Source organism: Melospiza georgiana, chromosome 5 (assembly GCF_028018845.1).
Source record: "Melospiza georgiana isolate bMelGeo1 chromosome 5, bMelGeo1.pri, whole genome shotgun sequence".
Classification (NCBI taxonomy): Eukaryota; Metazoa; Chordata; class Aves; order Passeriformes; family Passerellidae; genus Melospiza; species Melospiza georgiana.
This window is the reverse complement of record NC_080434.1, coordinates 28,536,474-28,563,930: the sequence shown is the minus strand read 5'-3', so window position 1 is coordinate 28,563,930 and position 27,457 is coordinate 28,536,474. Positions and strand designations below refer to the sequence as shown.

At 38.2% G+C, this 27,457-nt stretch overlaps 1 protein-coding gene across 9 annotated transcripts in view; it reads left to right on the top strand.

The window, feature by feature from the left end:
- Positions 1-27,457, top strand: part of ANAPC10 (anaphase promoting complex subunit 10) — a 144,296-nt gene that overhangs the window by 7,576 nt on the left and 109,263 nt on the right. For 4 of the 9 annotated variants that reach the window (XM_058025287.1, XM_058025285.1, XM_058025286.1 and 1 more), the window contains exons 3-5: positions 251-341; positions 1,079-1,199; positions 24,769-25,155. In XM_058025287.1, the coding sequence (XP_057881270.1) occupies positions 251-341; positions 1,079-1,199; positions 24,769-24,999 (443 nt within the window). In that variant the 3' untranslated portion in view covers positions 25,000-25,155. Of the gene's footprint in view, positions 1-250; positions 342-1,078; positions 1,200-24,768; positions 25,156-27,457 lie in introns of those variants that run through there. The other 5 variants (XR_009114516.1, XR_009114515.1, XR_009114517.1 and 2 more) reach the window with 2 other exon arrangements.

Below are 27,457 nucleotides of genomic sequence, written 5' to 3'. Positions count from 1 at the left end.
TACTTAACCACTTGAAATTCCAGGACATGTTGGCATGGATTTGCACCCCACAGACCTCAACAGTGTTGAACCTCTGCAGATTCCCCTATTTCAGTTTTGTGTCAGAAAAGCATAGGTGCACCTTGGATGTCTAGACATATTTCCTAATATGTTGTAACCTGGGAGACATTAATTTGTGACAGTTGAAGAAGAGCTACATTTGCATCACAGAAATGGGATGTTCAAGATTATCACATTTTCTTTTTCTTAGGGTTTGGAGTGGATCAGTTACGAGATGATAATCTAGAAACTTACTGGCAGTCAGATGGATCACAGCCTCATTTGGTGAACATCCAATTTAGGTATTGAAGTATACTCCCTGTGGGTTAGGGTGCTTTGTACTGCTCAGATAAGATAGGAATTCAGCAAGTGCAAGAACTCATGGGTAGTTGTGTTACCCAACTGGTAAGAAGTCCGATAGCATTTCCAAAAATGAGATATTCAAATGTTATGATCACTAAATATCTACATAAGCAATGAAAATGAATGTTTATTGGTATGTCAGTTGTGACAGCATCACATTTACTCATGTAAGGTGATTTATGTCCTTATTTTGTGTCTGTGAGTGTCATTTGGAGGTTAGATGGCTCCTATGTAACCTAACAAATGAGTTTGAGAAACTTTTTTTTTATTCCATCCTGTTTAGGATGCTTTCAGTATTTTTTCTTTAACAAAACTTGAGAAGAGGTGTTTGTCCCCTTTTAAATGTACTTTTTTAAAAGGCCTTTGTGTAATAAGAGAGCCCCTATTTGAAAAGCCTAACTTAAGCTTCATTAAGTACAAGTGCTTATTTGGCATCTGTTTCTTGGTATACTGACATTCCTGAAGGCAGGCAAAGGAGAATGGTGAAAATCAACTGTGTGCATAATGTAATGTGGAAAATCACCCAGTTCTTCAACAGCAAGTTTCTTATGAATCACTAGGCACACATATATTCATTTCCAGAACATTTAAATCCTTAGTTATAGCAAGCTAGCAACAAACTCATCCCAAATATTTTTCTTTATGATGCTGACATAGCTTGTGTTGCTTCTTGCAGAAGAAAAACAACAGTGAAGACCTTATGTATTTATGCAGACTACAAATCTGATGAAAGTTACACTCCAAGCAAGATCTCTGTCAGAGTAGGAAATAATTTTCATAATCTCCAGGAAATCCGGGTAGGTCAATGATGCTTTGCATTCTATCTTAAAACAATTCTCTCTTGTTAGGACATCTGATGTAATAAAACAGCTTGTGGTGGTAAAATATGGCATTGTGTTGAAGGGAGAAAATGGCTGGGTTTATTTTGATATTTGCTTTTAGTTTTTATCTTGTAAATTTAGTAGATTGGTTTCTGTTATTTTTTTTCAGATTCTTTTTACCAAACATGATTGTAATTGAATATGTTCATAAATTTTTACTTTTGAGTATTGTTTCCATTATTTTTCTTTTTAATGCTCAACAGTTATTGAGATGCAAAAATTTTGGATGGGATGAGGTTTTTTAACAATATGAAGCAAAATCCTATTTTCTGTTCTTCAGATCAGCTTAAGATTTTGAATGAGACAGATTTGTTAGTGTTTTATTTTTAAAAAGATCAAATCCAGTATTTTTTATGGTGATGCTTCTAGTCAGAACTGTGATAAGACTTGAATTGCTTTAAGTGCTTGGTTTGCCTACCTTTGGGTTAAAAGTAAAAGCAGATTTGAAATAATCCATGATCTTGGTAGATGTCCACCTTGGAAACTAATTGGGGTACTTATGAGCAGGTATCTTTGCTCATTCTGGGTCAGGGTAGCCTCATGTTTCAAATTCCTCTTCTCTGGAGCTCAGCACTTACTGGCTGGTATTTTGGGAAGGTTTAACTTAGCAGTCTTATATGGCAAGTGTTACAATAACAGAAGGATTGGGATGATGAGAAAAGGGTGGTGCTAAATGGTGGCTTGAAGTTTTACTACTGGGATTTTTATTTTTTTCACTTTGGATTGTTAGGACTGAAAACCTAAGTCCCAGAGGAAGTTGTAAGTACAAAGCTGCAGATGCTGTGGGAGTAAAAAATAGTGTAGTAGAGATGTCTGTTAACATTATGTATTTGTCTATATCCTTTCAATGATTTGTGATGTTATCTCAAGTTTTGACTCACACTTTTATCCTAAATATCAAATGGAAGGGTCTTGACATGTTTTATTTTTCTTTAAATAATTAAACATTCTTTTGGAAGAAATAAATCTTCACGTAACTTTGATCAGTGGTAAATTCTCTCCATCTTCTTAATTGTATCACAGCAGTTTGGGAGCTGCCCAGTGTCTGAGGAAGGGCAGCTGGATCCTTTCACCTGTTAGGCTGTGGGTCAGTTTCCCGAGTATCCACTAGATGTCATTGTTGTCCTTAATGATCACTTTGATTTTTGCACTTTTATCTGCCCTTTCAATAACTAAATGATTATTGTCCTTTCTGTAGTCATGCTTAGTACAGCACTGTACATCTTGCTGCCTAACTTAAATTTCTCATACAGTGGTAAACTCCTGCTCTTGAGGGTATGTGTGTGATGAATGTATTAAAGATCTGTAAAGCAATAAAATGTGTAACAAGTGTATTAGTTTTCTCCAGTGTCTCAGGCAGGATTTCTTTAGCTCTTTTCTTGCCAAACACGGGATTCTATGCATAATGTATGTAGTTAAAAATGGTGCTTCTATATGAACCAAGTTACTAGCATTTTTTATGGTATATGAATGTGACTATAACATGATGCATGACAGAGTAATTCTTATGCATGCCACATGCTCTTGTGCTTTTTTTACTTCCAAACTGAGGAGAAAATATGGTCACGCTTCTTATTAATGAGATACAATATTCTGATGCTGTAAAATGCTTGTGACTGTCATCACCATGATGTTACATGTTGCTATCAATTTTCATATTTTCTAAAATGCTTGATACTGGTTCTTGAATTTTCCTTCAGTCTTGAAACTTGCTTCAGCTTCTCTGACACAAGGGGAGGTTATTAAAGCAGTGTGAACTGTTATGAGCTCTTTAGAGAAATCTGCTTAATTATACAGTGATTCCATTGGCTTCAGTACTGATTAACTGGGTGGAAAATCAGGCTAAAGCATTTTATATTTTTCCATGGATGCTTTCCCAACTCATAGTGTGTAATGAATGTGTTTTCTTTCCTAATGGTCTAATTTTCAACACAATGCAATATGCTGTTGAGCTAAAGTTTGTCACAAATACAAGATCAGCTTTAGTTTGTATTCTAGTATATAGGCATATCTTGTTTGGAAGCTAAAATGAATTTATTTTCAGAAAAAGAGGTTTCTTCCCCCTCGTTTGTACCCCATTGTAGGGGTGAGAACAGCCCTTGCAATCTGGCAGGATTATTCCCTTGCTCACTGCAGTTAAGGCGTGTGCACCCAGCCTTCTCCTCTGGCACTTAAGTGCCATTGTATCACAGCTTCAAGCTTGGAGAGCAAATATTTTCTCATTTGCCATCATGGAGTTTTCCCACATGATGGTACTAACAGTCTGGATGGACCAGATAGTCTGTAGAGGCATTTTTGGAACAGCATCCAGACTCCTCAGGACATAAGTTATTACACTTTTTCATGATATGAAAATAACTCATTGCAAAGGATATGAGTGAAATGCTGTCCATGAGAGATCTCTGGTCTTGTCAAGTGATGCTCACCTGTTTATTGCATTTTACCTCTCCAGAACATTCAGATGTTCAGCAGTTCATTGTGCTGTAAGGAGATTAAGTGTTTTGATGCTAAGTGCAGGTGGTATTTCAGGGTATAGTCTCAATCCATATATAATATATATATATATATACACACACATGTTGTAGTTAATAGTGCTTTCTGCTGTCAGCCTATAAAGTAGGATCTTTACACAGAGTCAGGTAAAAGCCCTTTAATCTTAATACACCTTTGTTGGCAGCAGTATGAGGCCTTTATTTTAGGTTTTTGTTGGAGTTTTTTGTTTGTTTGTTTGCTTTTCCTTTGGACTGCTGTCTGGTTTGTTTTCAGTTTCTCTTCTATCCCTTTTGGCCTTGCCTGGTGTTCTGTAAGCAGGTGCCACCCCAGCAGCCTCCCTGGTGCCATGGGGTTGTGCCTGAGCACCACGGACAGGGCTCCTTCTTCACTGTTTGAGGAGATTCTGCACTAGAGAGGGGATTACCAACTGGAGGGATGCCCAGCTGGGAGGCTTTTCCAAGGGATAGTTAAGGAAGTGACCCCAGTGTTATGCCTTTACTCCTCTGCTGTCCAGTGGCTGAAGGGAAGAGGTTGGACTTAGCCAGACATGTTCTGAAATGCAGCAGTGAGCAATCTTCACCTGTTTTCTGTACATGGAGTAGACTGAGATCCTGAGGAGTGAGGACATCCTGGCTCATCATAGGGCTGTTGCAAGGTAATCAGCCAAGAAAATGTATTCTTGTGGGTCTTTATTCAAACATCTCTAAGGTGCATTTTAAACTGCTTTCCACTGAAGGTGGAACAACTCTGAAGGAGCTGTTACTCCTTTAGATTCCTGACTAAGCTTCAGGTACTTTGGTTAGAAACCATTCCTCTGTGATCTATGTTCCACTCACGAAAAGAGGCATTAATTCTGACCCTTGGGTTCAGAATGTCAATTAAAAATAGTCAGTCTGCTTTCTGCAAAGTACTCTTCATGCTAAGAAAAGACTGAGTAAACTTCAGTTTTACAGAATTTCAATCTTTCCTGTCTGTAGGATGTTCTGTAAGCACAATCATCACACCAGTTGTTAATTTTGATTATCTTGCTGTTAATGCTGGCTGAGTATGGATTTGTTTCTTCAGGATGCACACAGATGCACTGTTCTGTTCATCTGAAGTTTACTGGTGGTGGAAATCTGCAAAGCAGGGGAGTAGAATGCTCCACTGGTACTGGTTACTTATTAAGCCTTGTCATGGGTAGGAATCAAATTTCAGAAAAAAGGTTATTTCCATTTGTACTCTGTGCAAATTTCCACCTCCCAGTAGAGGATATTTAGTGAATCCCCAGCTGAGATGTTCATATGAACTCATCTTTACAAAAAGAAGGCAAATTAAGTGATGTAACATCACTGTTCCCTGCCAATATCATCATCACTGTAGGTGATATGACCTTTTCATCATGCGTTTGTGGAAATAACTAATATATGCTTCAGACTGTGGAAATTATGAACAGGATTACAATTTTCCTGCCCTTTGATACTGTGGAATGGTAAGACATCAGATCAGAGCTTACTGTGCAATCATGAAAAGTGCAGATATTGAAATAGCCTTTTATGCATATGAGATGTGTGTATACAAATAGGGAGGCCACATGAGAGCTAGTAGAACACTGGAAGATTATTTTGGCCCACACACTATAAAATTGTTAAGCTTTTTTATCTTACCTTGTTATGAAGGAGTATTTTAAGAGAAATAAGCATCTCTTCTATAGAGCAACACTGAACATGGCTTTTATGCTGTGGTACATATAAAAGATATTTTTTCTTTTGTGTCTGAGTGTTCAGTAACAAATCTATGAAGGAACCTTTTCTTGCCCCAGAAGGGCTCAATTAGGCAAGGGTACCTTAAAGAGGCCCTGTATTTTTATTTCTGTCAGTCTGACTTTACTCTCTGAAGCAGAGGAAAAGCCATGTGAAACAATGTGGCAGCAGCTCTATGGAAGGCAGGAAGTTGATGAAGTACAGAGCTTTACTCGAGGGAGCTCAAGTACAGAGAGCCTAGGAACTGATGGAAGCATTGAGTGTTACATATGTGTGAAAACCTCTCCTGCACTTACAACCTTTTTTGTGATTATTCATTCAAATTCCACTGTGGAAAAGAAATTGGAAAATCAACACCCTCACAGTAAAGAATTTCTTGCTAAGATCTAATCTAAACTTTAGTTTAAGGCCATTCCCCCTTGTCCTGTCATTACATGCCCTTGTAAAATGCCTCTGTTCCTCTTTTTTGTAGGCTCCCTTAGGTACTGGAAGGCCACAATTAGGTCACACCTCCACCTTCTCTTCCTGTAGCAAGTGTTTGATTACCTTGTTTCATCTCTTTTCTGTGCATGAAGTTCTTGTAGGAGGATTTACAAAGATTTCCCCTAAATCTTTGGCTTTTAAATACTTTACTTCTGTAAAAATCTTTCTGGTACTAGTGGCTTAAAAATTCAGATTTTTAAAACTGTGTGTTATCAGTGCAGGTAAACTGTCCTCCAGCATAATGGGGGAATTTTTAATTGGCTTTGATGCAAACTTTCACTATTGCATTCCAATTACAATACTTTAAACAAATCTTCCAGTGGACATGAACAGGTTGCACGTAGTGCTGTGTGTGTGAGTGGAAGGAGCCAGATGCTTGAACTTTTTATATGGAAAACCAACTGCAAATTTTGGTGATCATATTCTCTAGCACTCTTTTGAAGTATGTAGTGTAGTAATACTGTTGTAGAGTAGTAATTGTATTAGTTGGGGGAAAACTGCTGGTTTTCTGTGATAGTTTCTTACCTTCTTTATATACCTGAAAGATTTATGCAGGGAAGTCTTCAATAATGGAGATCATTGTACCAATAGGCCAACACCTTTACCATTCCTAATTAGTATAAATGAAGGATCTCTTTTTCACAAGAAGATCCTGTTATGAAAGGGAGTACCTGTATGGTGAAGGGAGCACATGTATATGTTAATAAAAGTTCTGTGAGAGTCGGGTCTGTCATTTTTGCTTTTTGCACATTTTGCCAGTGGCATGGCCATGCTGCTCATGTACAAGAGTTCTGGCTAGAGCTGTGAAATAGTTTTGGGGTTTTTTCCTAATTTTATTTTTAACTCTGCCAGCTTCTGCAGCTGATTTACACACACGCACACATACACACATTGTGCTTCTGGCTTTTGTGAAAACACTTTTTGTAGCCTTTAGCCCTTAGTGCTACATATAGCTTTGTTTCTTTTAAACCATGGCTTTTTCTTTTTAATGCCTGGATACAGCAGAGATGCTGATCTTTCTCCCTTTGATAGCATTACCAAATTTTTAGAGCTCTTAGAGTGATCAGTCAACTTTGTGTGTTCTTTAGCTTCTAGGAATTGGTCCAAATATGCATATTGATGATATGTAGATATGATTGTAGATCATATCTATTTAAAACAGTAGCCCCCATGCCCTTCACTGCCTGAAATTTACAAGTTGTAATCAAACTTATGTGCTATCAGGCTGAGGGAAGAAAAGCATGTTTTTCTTTTACATGCTCAAAATGTAGTGAAAATCCCAGTGGACAGTCATGTTTACAAGGGTAACTGTCTGCATTCAATTGTGGGTTATAAAAGTGCTTGCTTGAATAAATACACAGAGCTATCAGACAGAACAACCAATAGTTCCTTGGACTAATTGACCTTGTCAGTAGAATAGAAACACTTGCAAATAAAATTCCCATTGCCAGCAAAGTTGCAACTGAAAACCCCTGAAGAAACTGTGTATATCCTCTAACTATCTTGGAATGCAGTGATTCAGGCAGCAGACATGTGCAGCGGGAGGGGGCAGGAGGGGGAATCATTAACCAGGAAAGTTGTACATACCAGCAGTTTGCAGTGGGCTCCTTTTGCAGCGTGAGGCTGTGTGCATTCCTCAGGCCATTAAGTAGCTCACTTTCCATATTCAGAGTTATGCTTTCTACCAGTTGTTACTACTTTTACCATCCCTTGGGTCCCCCTGTATGATTTGTTTTGCTGGTCTGCTTTGATTATAATGTAGCCTTTTCAGAAAAGGCAAAGGTGTTTGGCTGGTAACCACAGCATGTTGTAATGAGGGTGGAGTGTGTTTGTCATTCTGCAGCAATGGTTGACTTCCATGAATGCCAGGGTCTATAACCACACAGGCTGTGGCAGTTTATGTTTTTGAATATATTCAGATTGCATAACAGTGGAAAAGAATCGCAGTAAATATTAGAATATCTGATCTTCCAATAAAAAGCACGATGGAACCATTTTTTTACTTTACCCAGTGATGAGTCATGTATCTTCCCATTAAAAAAAGGAAAATATTTCACTCCAGAAATAAGTCTTCACAAGTGAATTAGTCATATATCAGACATTTCCTTTTAAAAGTTTGGATAATGTCACACAGGTGGAAGTAGTATGAAAAAAACAACAGTGAAAGACACAACAGGCTTCACTGTGTACTATAAAAACATGATTTTATTTTGGTTAGAAAACAAAACAGGAAAAATGGCATTTGGAAAATAAAGTCTGAAAAATGGTCCAGTTAGCTGCTTAATAAACTTCAGAGATGAAGGTTTAAAAAAACCCACCAAGATTTGTAAAAGGAGGCGGGGGGGAGTAGTGTATTTCACCTTAAGTAAGGGACAATGTGTAATAAGGGATTTTGTGGTTTTACAGCTCGGTGCATGTGTTTGAAAGCTGTTCTCTCAGCAACGTGGGTGGCAGGTTATGCTACCATATAATGTATTGTAGTTGGCTCTCCACACTTGTCAGGGTTAGCGTTCAACCATTCGGAAAATTTTCCCATTGTTCTATCATGTGAACCAAGGCTAGTGTTGAATTCCCAATAACCTTCTGCAGGAAAAAGAGGTTTAATTAGAAAGTTTGAAATTTGATTACTTCTGTTATTGTCTTAATGCACTTCTCTCTAATTTAGGTGCTTATCTGCAAATGCAATCAATTTTTGCTCAGGAAGATGAAAAACAAACTTAACTTTGTACTGCAGTTGCTTCCACAATTTAAAAAGAAAACTTGTATACTCAATTCTGTCTTTCTTCAGCATTAACACTCTATTTCCATCTTAAACATGTTTGCTTTAGATGGATCATAGCTTTTGGCAGCTACTGCATTTTTAGCAAATAATACTGTTTCTAGTAAGAGTTGCAAAAAAAAAAAACTTTGTGTGAGGTCCTTGTAAACTGAACCTTGGGAACGTTATGTTATTTCTGTATTTTCCCTTCTTTTGTGCTTCTTCTCTATTTGTGTCATGGTTATAAATTACATCGTTTGAACTAGAGAATTAAAAACATTTCGTTTTGTGATTCCTGTAATTTTAAAAAAGAGAAGGTTTATTTTATGTCTATTTTTTTTCTTTTTACCTGTTATTTCAGAGGCTGGCACACAGAGAAATAAGCAGTTATGGTATTGAAATTCCATTGTGCCAGCACCTCTGGGGCATAATCCAAAAAAACCAGAAAAATCGCCTGCTGGGTTGTATGCAGTAAGCTTGTGTGAACATCAGTGTCTGCTGTTCACACATCATTTTTTACTGGAAGTTCCTGTTGGAATAAAGGTTCTGTGTTTGGAGAGTGCACAGGGATACTTGTTGGTCAATGGTTTTTCAAAGTTTGTAGGGATTTCTAATTACAGTTTACCAGTGTAGGCTCACTATATACTTCTTGCAGATAATCATTAATGTTTCAGAAGTAAGAGAAGCAAGCAGGGATTTGGCAACATAAAAGCTGTAACAAGAAAGATCTGGGTGCTCTTCTCTTCCTTTAAGCATTCTCTCTGAGACTGAACATGGGAGTGAGGAATAAGGTGGGTGGGTGGATGGAGGGGGAGGTGACAGCATGACAGAAGACACTCTCATACTTGGTATCCCTACTTCAATATTTAACCCCTTCCCTTCCTTCTCCCTCCTTTTTCAATGCAAGTGTGGTGTCTAGTTGACATTTTCAAACATCCAAGTGCCTCCAGCATTCCAGCTTATGGTGGGTGTCAGTGTGATGCTCATCTAGAACATCTTCATGGTGCTCAGTCAGGTGAACCCCCTCAGCTGATCAGAATTAATTTGAACTGTGGTTTATAAAACATGTGATACTGTGCACTTGCAAACTGGAGCATGTAGCAACATCCACTTTATCTCTTGTGTTTGATCTCTCTGCACTTGGATAGAAGGATGGAGATCCTGCTAGGCAAACTGTTTAATGCAGCTTTTTACTTGGGTGTTTGAAGGAGTTCCTGGTCACATAAGGTTTCAAGGTTTGAACTAGGGAAAATGAAAATATTTGTTGGCTAGCTGTATCTTTTATTGGCTCTTGGGGAAGTGGACTCTAGATATCTGACCTTGCAGTTACTTAGCAGAGCAAGAGATGGGGACCATTGAGGAAACTGTGTGAAACAAGGGATGCTTCTTTGATCTCAGGAAGGCAGCATGTTAGGAGGGAGATCTTGGAAAAGTGCAGCAGACCTGTATTTGGAAGGGAAATTATATTCTTCTGTAGTAAAGGGCCCTGCATTGGAGTTGTTAAATAAAGAGCTGTTTCTCAGTCTCAATTTTCTTCTTCTTCTACCCTACCACATTCTACAGTCATGCTCTTTCCCATTCTATCAGTTCTCTAGGCCTGAGTACTCCAAAATTATCTCCTAGTTTTGGATTCCAAATGTGAAAACATTGTGGGAGTCACACCACCATCTTTTGCTTAAAGGTTGTAAAAAACATCCTTAAATTTGTGTCAAAGCTGACAGTAAGATGCTGCTCACTCACTCCTGCTTTCCTCTTTCTGAGAGGTTGCTCACCATTGGGAAACTTCTCCCCTTCAAACAATTTTTTTCTACACTGTTAAATAGGATTGGGAGGATAAAGTCAGTGAATTATAAACAATCATCTTTGATGTGCCTGATTGCCTTCATAGACTTAACTGTGGAGAGTAATCCTTGGAGGGAGCACTAGATATTCTCAAAAATTTAGAAGTGCTAAATACATCCAGTAAGGTCAAATACAAGACTGATTCTGATCCCTCTGGGTGCTCCTACTAACATAGTATTAAAATCCTCCAAGGAGTAAAGCCAGCAGTCAACATTTAATTTGGTTTAAGCAGAAGAAAGGATATTAAAGGAATGGGAATTTTCTTGGATACCTAAGAACGTTTTATGCTGTCATCTCAACTGGTGCTGGTCAGCTGGCACAGCACACCTCATTTTCTGTTTCACTTGAATTACTTGTAGGCACCAGCAGCTGGAAACCTCCTGTGACTGTGTTCACCACCTTTTGCCAAACCAGCAGTTTGGCAGCAGGCTGGAGGGAGGAAGTGGCCCCAATTTAAAAGAATATAGGAGCAAATTTGCCCACCAGTTATTCTCTGTATGTGTGGCTTCCCCGTTATAATACCTTTATTTGCATCCATAGAAATGTGGTCACACTTGGCTATTTATAGTACATACTGCCTTGTGGCAATGTTATCAGGTATTGCTATTAATTAGGATTTAAAAAAATCCAAACCAAATCCATTAAATGCACAGAATGTGCCATGCTTTGTCAGGTCAGCAACCAAAAATTTCCATAAATTCAGGTAGAAATAAAGGAACAAGTGTATTCTGTGTAGATAGTGCTGAAAGGTTTTCTGTTGATGTGGTAAATTCAAGCAATCCTCAGTGTTCAGAAGAAAATGCTACCTGGCAGGTGGTAGAGATCTAGAACAAATCCAGAGTTCTGGACTGTAAGACTCAGCTGCTTCAGGGCTGCCACCATGGCAGCTCTTTCCAGAGGGAGGTCTTGCTCCTGTGATTTCTGCCATGTTATTTTGGTCAGGGATCACATGTCTGTGTGTAGCTTTGATGAGAACACTGCTACACAGGGTCTACATTCAATTCTTTGCTGAGCTTTATTGGGTGGGAAGGGATTGAATGTGCTGTTATCCTGTTCCTTATCTCAAGTAGTGCATGGAAATGTTTCTAGAGATATGAAGCATAAATTCATTTCTTTCTGAGGGCTGTTTTGTGTCTTAATCTGTCATAAGATAACCAAGATCATGTGTTTGAATCGGAAAAACCTTTCCCATGCTTTTTCCATTTTCCGTGCAAACACACAGGAGAGGGTGGAGTGAGAATGGTAATGTATCATATGTGTCTGGCTTGGGGGCCTGTGCTGTCTATCTGCCTTCATCCAGTTCCTAAAGTAGGTTTATCTAACAGTCCTATTTTATTTCAGAATGAATTCTGGAGTGTTTTATGTCTCATGTCAAAGGAATGTTATCAAATACAGTTTTTATTGAAGCTTTTTATGAATGCTGTTTACAGTCACAGTTTTTGAGTGGATCATGTGGCATAGCCCCTAATACGTCTTTTTAAATTATTGTTTCCCCCACTCTGTATTTGTCAGAGGTCAAATTCAACTGTGAGTATGAAGAATATTTTGGATTATTTCTACTAGCAAATGCAGAAAACTTTAATTTGTTTCTCTTACTTGAGATTATTCTGTTACTTAGGAAGATTATGTTGCTGCGCATAATTTTTACCTTAATAAGGTAAAAATCAAAACGTGTTTTATTTTTTCATTGTTTCAAAAAGAGTTGCAATTCAGTAACACAGGAAACGATGTAGTAAAAATTCAAAGTAGGCTTCCCTCTCCTTGACCAGGTCTCTGTTGTGATTATGATGGTCACCATTTGTAACAGAGGTTTTCATAAATCAGCTCTTGGTAGATCTGGCACTGCTGGGGCAGGAACTTCTATTGTGGAATTACTGGGCTTTCTTCTGTTTCTTTATCGTGTCATGAGGAGTTAAAAGATTTACTTGCATAGCAGAAATAAATTAGGCAGAGGAGCATGTGTAGCCACAGTAGATGTACAGTAAGTCACATAGATTTGCAATCCAATTCCATCTGCTTGTTGTTGACTGCACTTTGCTAAGCAGTAAGATGACACCCCACAGTAGCTCTAGAGCACATAGCAGGCCTGCTGGTAAACAAGTTTTTAATTAACTCATTCTCATGCTTTGTTTTCCACTGCCCCCTCATTTTTCAGGAGCCTACTTAGGATGTAATTTTATTTTGATTCTTCTATAGGTCATGGTGAAGAACTCATGTTCTTGGTCTGTAGGATGTGGCACTGAGGCTATTCCAGATGCTGTTTGTAGCAGAAATGCTGTTGCAGCAAGGGACAGTGCATAGCACCACTGAATACCTTTTTAAAATTGTATATTTTTTGAGTGAATGGTGACTTGAGGGACCTTTGACATCCAGAAAGAAATCAAGAAATAAAATTCACATAAATTGAAAGAAGCAGAGTCTCAAGTCTGACCTCCACATAAAATAACAGATAAAAGCCTTGTGGGTTTTTTTTGGACACGCCTTCTTATTGATTTGTAAGAAAACACAAGCAAAAATAAAAGCTCTACTGCATTTGTTCCAGTACATTAAAGAAATTCTGTTTAGATGTAAAATTAAATGCTTCCATTGAGCAACAGTTCTGATTCCAGCTTTGCAAATTTATGGAAGTGTATTCTGGCTCACATAAAACCATCCAGCTGAACCTCTGACAGATATATTTCTTCTCTTTTAAAGTTCATTTGTATGAAAATATATCTCCAGTGAGGCATGTTTATGAATTTGGGATCTTCTGAGATGAGACTCTGCATTGCATTTTAAATTTGCACAAAACAGTTTTCACAACAGTCTTTTGGATTTGTTTCCAATGAGTAAATATTCCTTGAGCTGAGCATTACTCTCTGGGTCCTGTGAAATGCTACTCTGCATTTACTTATTGTGTGCTACAACACATTTGAGTAATCTTGAAGTTCATCAGGCTTTGCCCCACTTGCCTTTACTGAGCATCCATGGACTCTTTATCCAGACACAGAAATGTTTGCATACTGTACTTCTGCAGGATTTGGGGATTATTTACAGAGGTTTAGGACCTTTAAATTCCTTGATTTTTGGGAGAGGTAGCCCTCTGTAATTCTCAGAAACAAGCCACTCCTTTGAAACCAGGAGAAATGCTTTCTCTTAACCCCAGTGCTTTTTGTGTCTTAAATCAACAACTTCTCCTCTTGCTGGTAAAGAATGAGTAGGGTTTTTTTAATTTGGTAGCACTCAGGTATAATTTGTTCCAGTCTTTTCCTGACAAATGAAGTAGCTCAGGACCTACAATCTTGTGTAACAGGTAAAAAGTTAGAGCCATGCAGTTTTATGGGCCTGTCTTCTAGTAGAAGAAATCTAGTTCTCTTCAGTGTGTAGTAATAGCCCTTCTCAATGAGTGGAATGAGGTTTGTTTTGGTTTTGATTTACTTTCTTCCCCTCACCTATAAAGAGTGCTTGAGAGCTAGCAGCTGGCTGCTACTACTGTGGACTTTCTGTAAATACCATGATATTCCCATTTTTTGACATTTGTTCATCTCCCATATTAATTTTTGGCATTCTCTGGGATGCAAAGTGCATGGCATGAAATGTGTTCATTAGGTTATTGCCACAAAGTTATTTGAGATGGTTTGATAGAGAATTAACTCAGTGTGGCCTGTTTTCAGGCACTTACATCTTTAATATTCCTTGCAAAATTTATTTTTCAAATTCTTTCTTTGTATAATTTAACTGTAGCTATGTCTAGACATATTTCCTGGATATGGCTAAACAATTTTCAAGGTAAATTATGACCTGGGGTTTTTTTTGCACTTTCACACAAACATAGTATCATTCCATTATGTATGTAGGAGAAATGGGAACTGCAGACATCTGCAATACAGTTTTCATCGAATTTGCAAACTTCTGCCCCTTGGTAAAATTAGTTATTTCCCAGAAATGTTTTCCAGCCTTTACTTTCATTTTCAAACAATTTGTGCAGTGCACCCATAGAATACATTTATATTGTTCCTGCTTGTCCCCAGCAGTTCTAGTTTGAAAAGAATTCATAGGACTTCTCCCTTTATGCTTTGCTGTCTTCTAGGTTTTAATGTGTTTATTCTATTTGCCTTAAGGTCCTCTTGTATAAGGCCATTGTTCAAAGCACTTGTTTCTTGCTCATAGAAAATTCTGTGTATACTCCCTTTCTTGGAAGATTCTGTGGTATTAAACATAGAATCATTTAAGTTGGAAAAGACCTCTAAGATCATCAAGTTCAGCCTGTTCTGTTGCCTTTCATATAAGGCAGCTGCTTTGTCCTATTCTTCAGTCAGCAGTTCCATTTGTAATGCAAATTCACCTGAGCTTCAGAATGTTTTTTTAAATATATGTTCAGACTTTGCAGTAGAATGTTCCACTACCCCAGTTGAATCTGATTCTGTTCTGTTTGTGTAGCTGTCTTCTCTTCCATTGCTGGTTTCCCCTGCCTCTCCTCAGTAGAGCAGCCTGACTGACCTGGAAGTTGTAGGCGATGATGTCTTTGCTTTGGGTGGATGCTGCTCTGAAGGGAGGGACAAAGATTTTGCTATCTCACTAGAGGGAACTCTTAGGGCTTTTCAGTGCTTGGGGGTGAGAATTCAAATTTATGACTAAGATACAAACTTAAATAAAAGTGCTAGTAATGTATTGTCTTTAAGAACTGTGTGCCCTATTTCTGTTGTTATGAAAACCTTAGTCCACATACTTAACCAGATGGGATTTTGTTTTATACTTTTGTCACTGTTTTGTGTTACGACTACAAACTTTCGAATGCAGATGATACTATTTGTTTGAGTGAACATGGGAAGTTGTAGTGGCTTTTGTTATGTTTGATAGTTGGGTTTTTTCCCGAGCTTCTGATCAGGTAGAAGTTACTGAGGGTTTTCAAAAGCAGGTTGGTCATCATCTGCCAGATTCCTACTTAGAAGGATCCCTACACAGTTACCTTGTACTCATGGGGACTTCTCCTTAGTTACTTACTTGTGCATAAAAAAAAGAAATATTGTGTGGTTGTGTTCGCAGGGCTCTTAGGATGAGGGAAGAGACAAGAATGTTGACTCCATGTTTCAGAAGGCTTGATTTATTATTTTATGATAATATTATATTAAAACTATACGAAAAGAATAGAAGAAAGGATTTCATCAGAAGGCTGGCTAAGAATAGAAAAGGAATGATAACAAAGGCTTGTGTCTGACAGAGACAGTCAGACAGCTGGACTGTGATTGGCCATTAATTAGAAACAACCACATGAGACCAATCACAGATCCACCTGTTGCATTCCACAGCAGCAGATAATCATTGTTTACATTTTGTTCCTGAGGCCTCTCAGCTTCTCAGGAGAAAACATCCTAGCAAAAAGATTTTTCATAAAACATGTCTGTGACAATATTGCAGTGAGATAACCTTCAATTTGAAGTGCTTCCCTAAAGATAGAAAACATTTGTTTTTACTAAAGGAGATTTGCAGTTCTTTCTAAATGTGCTATGTGCAGCATTGGCCATTTTTTTTATAGTAACTTTTTGGTTGGTTTTTTAAATGTACTGTTTCTTTTCTCACATCTGCATCTATAATAGTCGAAGCTACTGATAATTTGAATTGTTAAGTACCCTGATTTAAAAAAAACCCAACATTTTAAAAGTCCCCCATTCTGCTTTCAAAGTGCTGGAATTTCAAAAACACTTGCAGCAAACCGTGGATTTTCTGCCATTCATTTTTAAGGCCAGACTGTCCAAATGTAGTCTGTTCCAGTATGTCTGCAACTAAAATTTTATCCATCTTAGCTACCAGAAATAGACAAACTGAGGCAGAAAGCTTGTTTTGGGCTGCATTACCTGTTTTTTGATACTGTCAGCCAAGAATATTTTTGTAGGTTTTTCATCTTCAGTGTACTGTGTGCTAAGCTCAGGGGAAGTAACAGGTTCACACTGGAGTCACGTTCCTGTAGGTGGGAAGGAATTCCCCTGATACCAGGAATCTTCTCAGCGTTGCAGTGGCCTTGCAAAGGTATGGCATTCCTGGGGCTTGTGACAGCTGTGCAGTGAGATTAGGTCCCTGCAGGAGAGTACTGCTGCACTTAGAGTGTGTTTGCCTTCCCTTCCTCTACTCTTGACTGCTTCTTAAATGAGTTATGAAAGTTTTTCTTTAAGTTTTTAACTTTTCATTAAGTTTTTCTTAAATCAGAGATCCAAAATTTTACAGCTGTTATGGTTGATTTCAATTGGAGGCAGTATTCCTTCTGGAGCAACAGATTCCTGTTAAGATGGAATCTCTTTAAGCTGATACCAAACTAAACTTAGGTAGCTTCCTGCTGTGGGTAGAAGGTTTGTGTTGGAGTTTTAGGCCTTAATCCCATACTTGCACATATGAAACTCCATTCTAGACTGCATTGTCATTCTGTATTTGCTGGTTGGATCATTCTGCTTTTCAAAGGGACAGGGAGAAGGTTTTTTATTTTTTTCTGAAGCTCCAGTGGATGGTTGCCACTTAAAGCATACACAGCATAGCAATCCTTCTCTAACGAGTTTTAATTTATGGATGTGTCCAGCATAAAGTGTTATGTGAAAGTTCAAATGGCCTCACTTAACAATAGAACTTCAAAAAGGTAAGACTGAAAAGCAAACTGTCCAAGACTATTCAACATTTTTGTCCTCTGCAGCAGTATATACCTCTTGAAGTATGTATTTTGTAATGAATGTTGAGCTGCCTCTCGTTCTTCACAGTAGAACATATTTTTAAAAAGTGCATATTGCACAGCAAATGGGAGAACAGTGTTTCTTTCTTCCAGAGACTTTCCTAGTAAACAGTTTGTGACAAATTCCTGATGGTTTCTGCAGGTAAATTTTCTAGAATGAAGAGCTGTTTTCCGCCCCATTCTAGAGAATGAAGTATTCAAAGACTGTTGTCAATTTTTTTTCCCTTTCCTTTTTTTTTTTTTTTTCCTGCCACCCAGAGTTAAGCAGACAATATTTTCTGAAATTGCAGTTGAGTCAGACAGTTGTGGCTGACAATTTCACAGAGGTTGAGCATTTGGCAGGTTATTTATTTGTCTGTCAGGCTGGATGTACCTGACTGTGCAAATGCTGTGAGCAGATGCAGAGGTGGGACTGATGGGAGGGTGGTGGTTGTTTAAGTACCACGGACAGGGGCCCCTCCACACGTGTCCCGACCATCCATGACTTCATCTGTCAGGAGCTTTGTATGTGGGCACTTCAGCACAGCCTTCACCCTTTACAGGCATCATTATCTGGGATTCTTTGTCACTTGGAGCTTTTGAAAGAGCTGTTTTTCTGTGAATCCATGTCCCAAAGCTCTTGGTGTTCCACAGTGAGTGCCACTGTACCCCTTTCCTCCATTGGACAGGAGGCTTATGTGCATGCTTCCTCACCAGAGGCTCCCTATCATGTCTGAGACTTAGCTGTTGTCCTCTTATGTGTTCTTCATCTGCCTTCAGCAGAATTCAAAGACAGACCATAAGGACATTCATAAAGCTGACTTTCCCTGTTAACCGTTCCATGGATTAAATTTCAGCTCTTCCTAACTTTATTCCTGGTGGAATATTGAAATTCTGCCCGCATCAACTGTGTGCGTCTTGGAAGATATTGCATTGGTTTCTCAGCAGAACCAAATAAAGGGTTCCTTTTTAACTGTATGGGGAAATGATAATCAGGGCACCCAATTCTAAAGAATATCAAAATGGACCAGTCACTAAGGCCATTTCATGAATTTGCTGGTGAGTCATTCTGCCAAATGAAGTTTAGGTTGCATCATACATGGCTCAATTGGCATCATCTGCTCCCTTCAGAAAGCAGCAATGTGGCACAACCCACTGATGTTGTCCAACATATTTGTGCTGCTCAAGTAATCCAAACAGGAAATTTAGAAAGGCACTATAACAATCTGTATTTGAGCATTGTGAATACTAATCCTTGACCCACCAAAGATTTGCTTCTCTAGATTTACTTTTCTTACTTTCCTACATATTCTTTATAGCTTGGTTTGAGTGTTTATTTGTCTTTATTGCATACAACTTTCTAACACCTGGGCATTGAGTAATTTTTAGTGTTTTAATCTGTAGCAAAATAATCTGAAGGAGGTTCTATAAAACTTCTTGCAAGGATCATCTGGACCTTTTTTCAACTTTCCCAATCTTCCCAAAGGTCATTTCTTTCACTTTATTTGAACAAAGAGCTTATAGGATACTAAAAGATAAGAACTTTGCAGGTTTCACTTTCTAATGTAGCTTATTCTGCAACTGATCTTGTGTCCACCCAAGTCCACAGCTGACTCTTCCTGAGGGGATGGGCTGTGCTCCTTTAGCCTCTTCAGGAACTGCTGTTTAAAAGAATGGAAAACTTCTCTTGCCTAATGGACTGAAATGAGATTTCTTGACTGTTTAAGGAGGTGGCTGATTAAGACCACAGAGCACCTCCCTAGGTGGTCGTTGCTTCATCTGAGCACACAAGTGTGCTGTTCACAGTGGGTCCTTTGAGCCTGTTGCTGTGTTCCCTGTTAAGTTGCTAATGTGGTGTCCCTCCTTTGGCTCACTTGGAACTCACCAAGTTTCTTTTGGACATGCTTCATTTTTTCTGCTGGAACTGGTGCATCACTGCTATTAACTGGTTCTCTTCCTTCCTAAGTGAAGTGATGGCTGAAGCCCAAGCTCTGCTACTTCGTGTGTTGACAGTTCCAATACTTGGAATTATGCAGAAGCACACAGATTCTCAGTCCTGGTAACTAAATGGTAGGACATGGCCGTTATGGAAACAGGATTTTGGAAGTTAAGCCAGCCTTCTTTCTCCTTGCCAGTTGTTGTGAAAACATGTTTGGATAGCTGTACAAAACAATGGCTAAACAGGAAAAAGCCTTTTCCTACATGGGAAAGTTCATGTACCGATAAATATTTAATTTCTGAACATAGCATTTCTTTTCCCTGAAACTTAGTTTTATAATCTGCTGCTTGGAAGAATACATTATTTATTGAGAACACCTGCTTTGAAAAGCTTAGGTTTTTATAATGACTGTATTGTAAGAGCTAGCTATGCACATAGACAAAATTATATGTGTGAAGAGTCTAGCCACTACTTTTAATTTCATAGTTGGCTGAGTCACTAAAACAAAAAGCAGCTTTAACAGTTTTATGAGAAAAGTAGGAGGAGTAAAATTAAATGCTGTTTGATTTCACAGCCATTTGAATCTAGTAGTAAAGTTGATGAAATGGAAATTTGATGAGGTACAAACATCTCAGAATAATGTTTCATGCTGAAGCTGTGATGGCAGGAAGAATTCTCAGCTCTCTGTCAGTACATCTGCACACACTGCCCAGGGGGAAAAAATGAGCTGCTTTTTCTTCCTGTTCCCCTGAGCTGGGAGCCCTGTCTAGCATACATCTGGGATGGGTTTGTAATTACACTAAATGTAAAACTACTTACAGTGAGTTTTTTCTCTATATATCTTCACAAAAGATACCCTTAAAGGGCACGAAAAAAAAAGTCTCATTTCAAGGATGTTAGCCTATTGTAAATATAGCCAAAAACTTGGGTTGCATTTGTAACTCTAGTAGGAATAGCAGTTGAAGTTATATGCCATTTGGAGACACCACAGAATGTAAACAGAATATCACTGAGTATGGAAAAGAGGTCAATATTCAATTTAGGTAGGATTAATACTATAGAAAAGTATTAGTATAAAGTATAGAATACTATAGAAAAGTATTCTTTGGGTAAATAACTTCATAGCCTAAAAGGAGGCTAGTGACTATAGAAGAAGTTTCCTCCTAAAAGCTCTGGTCTTGTGTTCAGTCATCTCTCTGGAGAGTATCCTCAAGTTGCCTTGGTCTTATTTTCTTTTTTTAATTTTTATTTTGTTGTGTGGTTTGCCTCTTCTATGGTAGGGCACCCATTAGTTGCAATAGTAGCCTTGCCAAATATGTATGGAATTCTGTAGAACCTCTGGACTGTACAATAAAATGAAGAAAAAGGGCTGTTAAAGCGGCTGGAGAGGAGAATTCCAATGGGAACATTAATTTTCCTTTGGCTTTCCAAATAATGTGGATTCCTGGAGTTGGGAATATATGTCCCAAGGTGAAGCTGTAGCATGCAGAGGACAGGAAAAATAAGAAAGCAACGGAGAGAAAGCAGGAGAAGAGCTAGAATATAACAGCAGCGAGGACAAGTGAGTGATTTTTCCGTTTCAATTTTTATCCCTTTGTTCTTTTATTTTGACTTTCATGGTCTTCTTGTTTTCCAATTGTCACAAAATTTATAGTGTTAGAAGCAAATATAAAAAAGCCACAAGCCCTGGGCTTTTAGTATATTGTACAGCAAGATTAGTCTAGAGCTGCAGGAACTGTCCTGAGTTACCAATACTTAGCTTGCACTGATTCATTCCTACATTTTCTTTTAGTTTTTGAAAAAAAGACTTTTCTAGAAAAACACAACAGAAATTTTGAATTTTTAATTTTGCTCAGATGATTAGTAATAAAGCTGATTTTAAAAAAATTCTTGGAAGACAGTTTTTTACTATGATTGAGTCTTAATGATCTGCATAAGATTAAAAATACAGGAGGCAACATAATCTAGTATTTGCTTGTAGTGGACTGATGCTATAGAGTTGAGGTGAAATGTAAATATATCTGTATATGTGTGTGTCTGTATGTACATACAGTGGTCTGTGCTTTTAAAGAACAACCTTGACTTTGAGCAAAGTCAACAAAACGGATTTCAAGTATAGTATTTTATTTTGAGTGGAGCTACCAATGCCACCTGTACTTAAGGTTGTGTGACCTTTTCCATTTTAAGGCTTAACTCTTGGTTACTTTGACTTTTGCCAAAGTTCAGTTCAGACAGATTTTTCCTTGTGAGATAGCTGCTTTGGGTTGAATTTTTTGGAAAGTTTCAGCCAAGGCAGTTCTGTTCCAAGAACAAGGCTAGTGAAAAGTATGCTGTTTTGCTTGTGTGAGAATATTCTGGTGTCCTTCTTTGATGCTCCAGTGCCCCCAAGCTCTAAAGCAAGGATTTGAAATTTGGCAATAGTTCAGCCTTTGTGTTGAGGATGTGCCTTTTGCCTCCCTGTAAAAATCCACCCAAATTTCCAGACCAGTTTACAAGGCTTTGAAAGATTGCCATTTGCATGGGCTTAATAGGAATTTCTTAAAACTTCACAGTAAGCTTCCTTTAGATTCTGTTCACACTGGGAATGCTCCAGGCAGAGTAGAGCCACATATTTCATCCCACTTCTGCTCTGAGTTGTGGTGGCTGGGTCTGGGTGCTGACATGGAGCTAGGAGTGGGCAGCATTGTGTCTTGTATCACCCCTGCCTCTTCCCATGTCCTGCTCCTTCTCCCTGGTGACGGACCTGGGCCCTCTGGAAACACAAAATGTTTCACTCATCTGAAAGAGCCTGACAGATGTGGAGGAGAAGAATTTGGGAGAGTGTGTGTGTCTGGTTTATACCATTCCTTTGGTCACAGAAAATGTGTGTATCATACTGGCAAAACAATACTTCCTTTTCTACTGAGTGTTCAGTTTGGTTTTGTTGCATTTGAACCTCAGTAGTTGAGTGGGTATCAGGGTTTTAATGAGCTATGTGAGCATCAATTAAAAAAAAAAAAGATTAGTCTCAAATGTCAGTACAGCAATGTTAGAGGGCAGAAATCAAGAGCTTACTTTTTTCAACCATTGCAGTCTGACATTTGCATTTATTACACTCTAGCCTTCAACTTCATCACAAGTGTTGTGTGTTTTGTCCAAGAGGCAACTGTTTGACTGGAATGGGGAAAGGGGCGTATTCTGAGGATGAGTCCAGGATTTGTACAAGTAAAGGTTGTGTATTCATCTGTTAGGAAAGTCGAGAAATGTGGAGTAAGGAAAGCTGAGATTTGGGGAAATAAAAAAAAGTCTTTGTGGCCAAGACAGTTCAGTGGTGCTTGATGAATTGTGTGCTGTCTGTGCTCAGTCTTGGTGTTTCTACAAGAGGCACTCAAGTGGCTGCTCCTAGGTGGCTGCTCAGACTCTGTGTTGTGGCTGGCTTGAGAACTTGTATCCATTTGCAGAAATGCAGAACTGCAAGTGAGCTCAGTGGGAGCTAAACCTCCTGTAAAATCTTGTATTCCACTCACAACAGTAAAAACCAGCTCAGAGTACGTGAAGTTTGACACCTGGAGCCAGGGAACCTTTTAGTCTGATTAGCCTAACGCCTCAGTTGCCAGTTTTACAGGTGAAGGAATGACTTGTCCCATCCCTGTAGAAAGACATGGGGACAAACTGGTTGCCTTTGTAGCAGCACTGGAAAATAACATGCTGTGAATAGAACATAGAACCACCTCCTTTGATCAGGGATGAAACAAAGCATTGGGAAGTATGCCATACTTTTAGCTTTCCTACCTTTTTTTTTAAAGTTACTTGGTGTTAACTAATCTGTTTCATACTGACCTAAGCATAAAAATCTCAGTATCTTAGCTCTTGAACTCAAATTTTCTACTTTGAATTAGCAGTCAAAATTTGTAAACGCTGAGGATAATATTAAAATGCAAGTTTAATTAGCAGTAGCCTTGTAATTCTCTTCAAAATCACAGTCACTTTACCTTAGTAGTAGTTGAATAAAGTCTTAGGAGGATCCTCCTCTGTTTTCTATGAAGATGGAAAGCATCCTTGTTTAAGCTGTTTGCTGCCACCTCACCATGATAAATTTTCCTTTGTAAAGCTGCTTCAGCAAGACATCTTTTTTTTTTAATCCCCTTGTAAAGTCAGCCATGACCTGAAGTTTCCTGTGGAAAAAAAAAATCAAGTTTTTTGAAAGGGACAGTGCTACAGCAAATAAGTGACTGTGTTTGTGGAAATGTCTAGCTCCCAGAGTGAAATGATTTGCTGCTAAGGTTTAGTGAATTTAATGCTTTGGAAATAATTTGTTGGAGAGTCTGCAGCAGTGGAGAGTTTTGGATTGCGGTTATTTGTTGGGTTTTTTTCCTTGTTCTTAATTTAAGGTGGAGGTGTAGAAGATTTTTTTGTCTGCTACTTTAAACTGAAGTGCTCATCAAACTTGTTTTACTTGTTTTCTCAAGATGTTTGCTCTGAACCAGTAGCTCTCAGATGGGTCTTGTGAAAGCTTCAGCATAAACAAGGCATTTGACAGCTTGTGCCATGCAGTATTTTTGGGAGAAAGATGGGAATTTTGAGCAGCTCAAAGCACATACATCTTCCTTAGGGGAACTCAGCTGCTAAGAACAGCACTCTTATTTGCTTAGCTGTGTGAATCCACTTGCTGGTGGACAATTGTTTTGTGTTTTGTTTTCTTTCCCCCCCAGGACTTTTATTTACTTGTGTGCTCTTCCATGTGTGTTTTGAGCTGTGCTTTGAAGTTGGGCAGCTAGTTTTAAACAAAAGCTGTTGCCATGCTCTGCATAGCATCCAGTTTGTTTCAACAATCTGTTGTGTCAGTGATGTGGTTTAGAGTTAAAAAAATGCTGTTCTTTACTTGCCTTAACATTGGTTTGTGTAGGATTAAAATGGACAAAGATAAAATCATCATGTCACACTGGGTATGTTGTATAGAAGGCAAGTTAAATGTGATTAGAATGTGATTTAATGCCTGTGCAGCAATCATTAATTGGTCATGATACATTAGATTAAGTTTGAGGTATCCTCTATTTTTTCCTCTGTCACCTTCCTTTTCCTCTTCCCCAGTCCCCCTAATAATCTAAGGAATTTCTGAAAATCCAGAACTTTGTGTTCATTTAGTTTCCTACATAAGTCACTCAATTGTACTTCAGAGTGCCTAGATAAAACAATTTTAAATGCATATTTTGTCATGTTTTAGCATTGTTCTTCAGTAAGAAGGTCCAAATGCTACACTTTTACTTTCTTAAATTTATACTTAAGTCTGTATTCTTTTATAGTGATTTTTATTTTAGGATTAGGGCACAAAATGAGGAGCAGATTCTGAAAGGCAAAAGCAAACACAACTTCAGGCAACCAAATTAATTTGTATACATTTACATGAGCAGTAAATCCTCTATGAGTATTCAACTCTGTTATTTCAAATTATTTTGAAAATTAACTAAAATGTGATTAACAAGATTACTTTATTAAATGGGTTTAATATGTGGTGATTTATATGAAGTATGTGAACTGTTTCTGAATGTTTTGCTCTTCTGTCTTGTTTTTGGCAGCAGCTGGAATTAGTGGAACCCAGTGGCTGGATCCATGTTCCTCTGACAGACACCCACAAGAAGCCCATTCGCACCTTTATGATCCAGATTGCTGTTCTGGCAAACCACCAGAATGGGAGAGACACTCACATGAGGCAAATCAAAGTGTACACCCCTGTGGAGGAGAGCTCCATTGGGAAATTCCCCAGATGTACCACAATTGATTTCATGATGTATCGCTCCATCAGATAAAATTTCCTCATGAGGAACCATAAAGGTATTTTTTCATGACCATATCATTGCTGAAGTATTCAGATACTTAAAGAGCAGAGTTTACTTCAGTGTAATTATATATTTTTGTTTATACTTTGTACAATTTTGAAATAAAGATAATCTTGTGTTACAGTATGCTGGAATCTGTAATTTTGTTTCTTTTTCTAGGAGTCTGAGTGCTCTTGTACTCTCTGAGAGAGAAAAAACAATCCAGGCACTCTTTAAAGAATGTGTTTGACTGGGTAGGAATCAATAATTTATTTGATATAATTTTGGGGGAGGATTTCTTCCCCTAATGATCATGCATGGAAATAGTTCATTCCTTTACCTAAAAATGGCTCTTTAAAAAGTTGCTCCTCTTCTTGAACAGCCATGATCTAAAGACATTACCAGTAGTATTTTCCCAGTATTGCTCATGCTAATTTGTTGTATCCTTTTCTCTAGAGGGTTGTTTCTGTCAGTGGCTGTGTGCATGGATTTAGCCTTCTTGTAACTACAAAGTAAATAATAGAATTGCAGAATATCTCCAGTTGGAAGGGATGTAGAAAGATCATAGAGTCTAATTTGCTGCTTCTTGCAGGACTACCTAAAACTAATCCATATGACTAAATGTTGTCCAGATGCTCCCTGAACTGTAACAGACATGGTGTCATAACCATTTTCCTGGGGAGTCTGTTCTAGTGACTGATAATGCAGTGAGGATGACAATGATGTGGAGAAAACCAAACCTTTCCAAATTATTGAACTTAGTACATGCATTAATATAGATCCATTGAGTGTAGGTCATCTAGAACATGATAGCTGTTGAAAATAGGTGATTTAGGCATGCTCTGGCATCCTACAGCTATGTAGGAATGAATCTGGTACTGAATGAATCTGGTACTTCTAAAGTACTGGGAACTCGAGTGTAACACAAGTAATCTCATGTTCAGAGCACAGAATTCTTTTAATGTGTGTTTTAAATAAAGGGCATTGCAAGGAAAATGTGTGCTCTGTCTGCTTGCTGTGACTAGGAATATTTAGCACCTCTACTAATGTCTCATAATCTAATCATTAGTAATTTAAGCTTTTTAAAAAGTGGGTAGATTTAGAAAGAGGCGTTGTTGAAGTACAAAGGTTTCCTTTAAAGGGTTTGGTACTGATCAAACCCATTCTTCCTCATAGCACCAGGAAAGTTGATGGTCAATCCAGACTAATCTCAGCCAAGGAAAACTTTTGTCACTCTTCTTATTTGTGAGCAAGGAAAGGCTAATAATGGTGGAGACTCATCAAACAATTGTGCATCATCCTGCAGAGGAGAAAGGAGGTGAAATAGGGCAAAATGGGAAGGTTGTTGAAGAAGGAGGAAGATTTAACTGTTGAAATTTGTTTTATATACTTGATGAAGTTGTTGTTTATTGAAAAGTTTTATTTGTGGCAGAATTGCACAGTAGTTAGGAGGGTCATTAAGCAGGGCATTTCTTGATAGAGAACCTTGTAGAGAAGTGCATGACTAGTTTGGGGTTCTATTTAAATGTGGATTCAATCATTTCAGAAGGACCTTAATGGAACTTTACCTTTCCCTTTAGAGGATGGATCAAGTGCAGAATTGCTGTTCAGCAGAAGCTGGCTGAACTTGTGCCTTTCACCAAGTCTGTCACTTCTATGGATTTTCTTATGTCAGAGAGCTGTGCATTCCTATTCACTTAATTAAAGCAAATTATGTACTTTTGATGTCCACTTCATAGTCTTCTGCTTAAAAAAAACAACAATATACCTCTCCTGGATTTATCTAGTTACTTTTGCTAAGTTATGGATTGTTTTGCATGGAATTTCCCTGGTTTTCTCCCAGAAGTTAGGATGGCAGTTATCCATCCTAGCTTTGCCTTGTCAAGCCACTGTTTCCTAATTAAGGATTCTACCACAGATAATTCTCTGGTAATTTTATGCTTTTGGTCAGTAACATTTATATTTTCATACATGTCACTCTGCAAATGTTATACCTAGACTAATACTGCTCTGTGCCAAACATTATCCAGTAAGCTAGGAACAAGCCAGTCAGCACAGCCTTGTTCTTCTTATTTCTGTCCTTCCATCAGTAGGCATAATTTTTGGATCTTTAGAGAGGTATTCTAGCTTTTATTGACTTTTTTTCAGGACATGGATGCTCATGCAGGATAGTGGCCAACATTTGTGTCAAAAATTTGGAATTGTTATTTCTGGCATTGTCGTTGAATAAGCTGAAATATAGCTTGACTACTTATCTTGCTCTTCTGAAATGACAGATTGTGTTCAAGTGGTTTTAAGAATCCATGATACCCATGGTAAGCTGGGTTATGTCAAGCTTTACTGTTGGAGAAGGAATCTGTACTCACTTGGAAACAAGTGCAGTGGCCATTCTGAATCCAAATGAAATCTTTTCTGTGTTGCTTTGTAGCAATTGTAGATACATTGCATT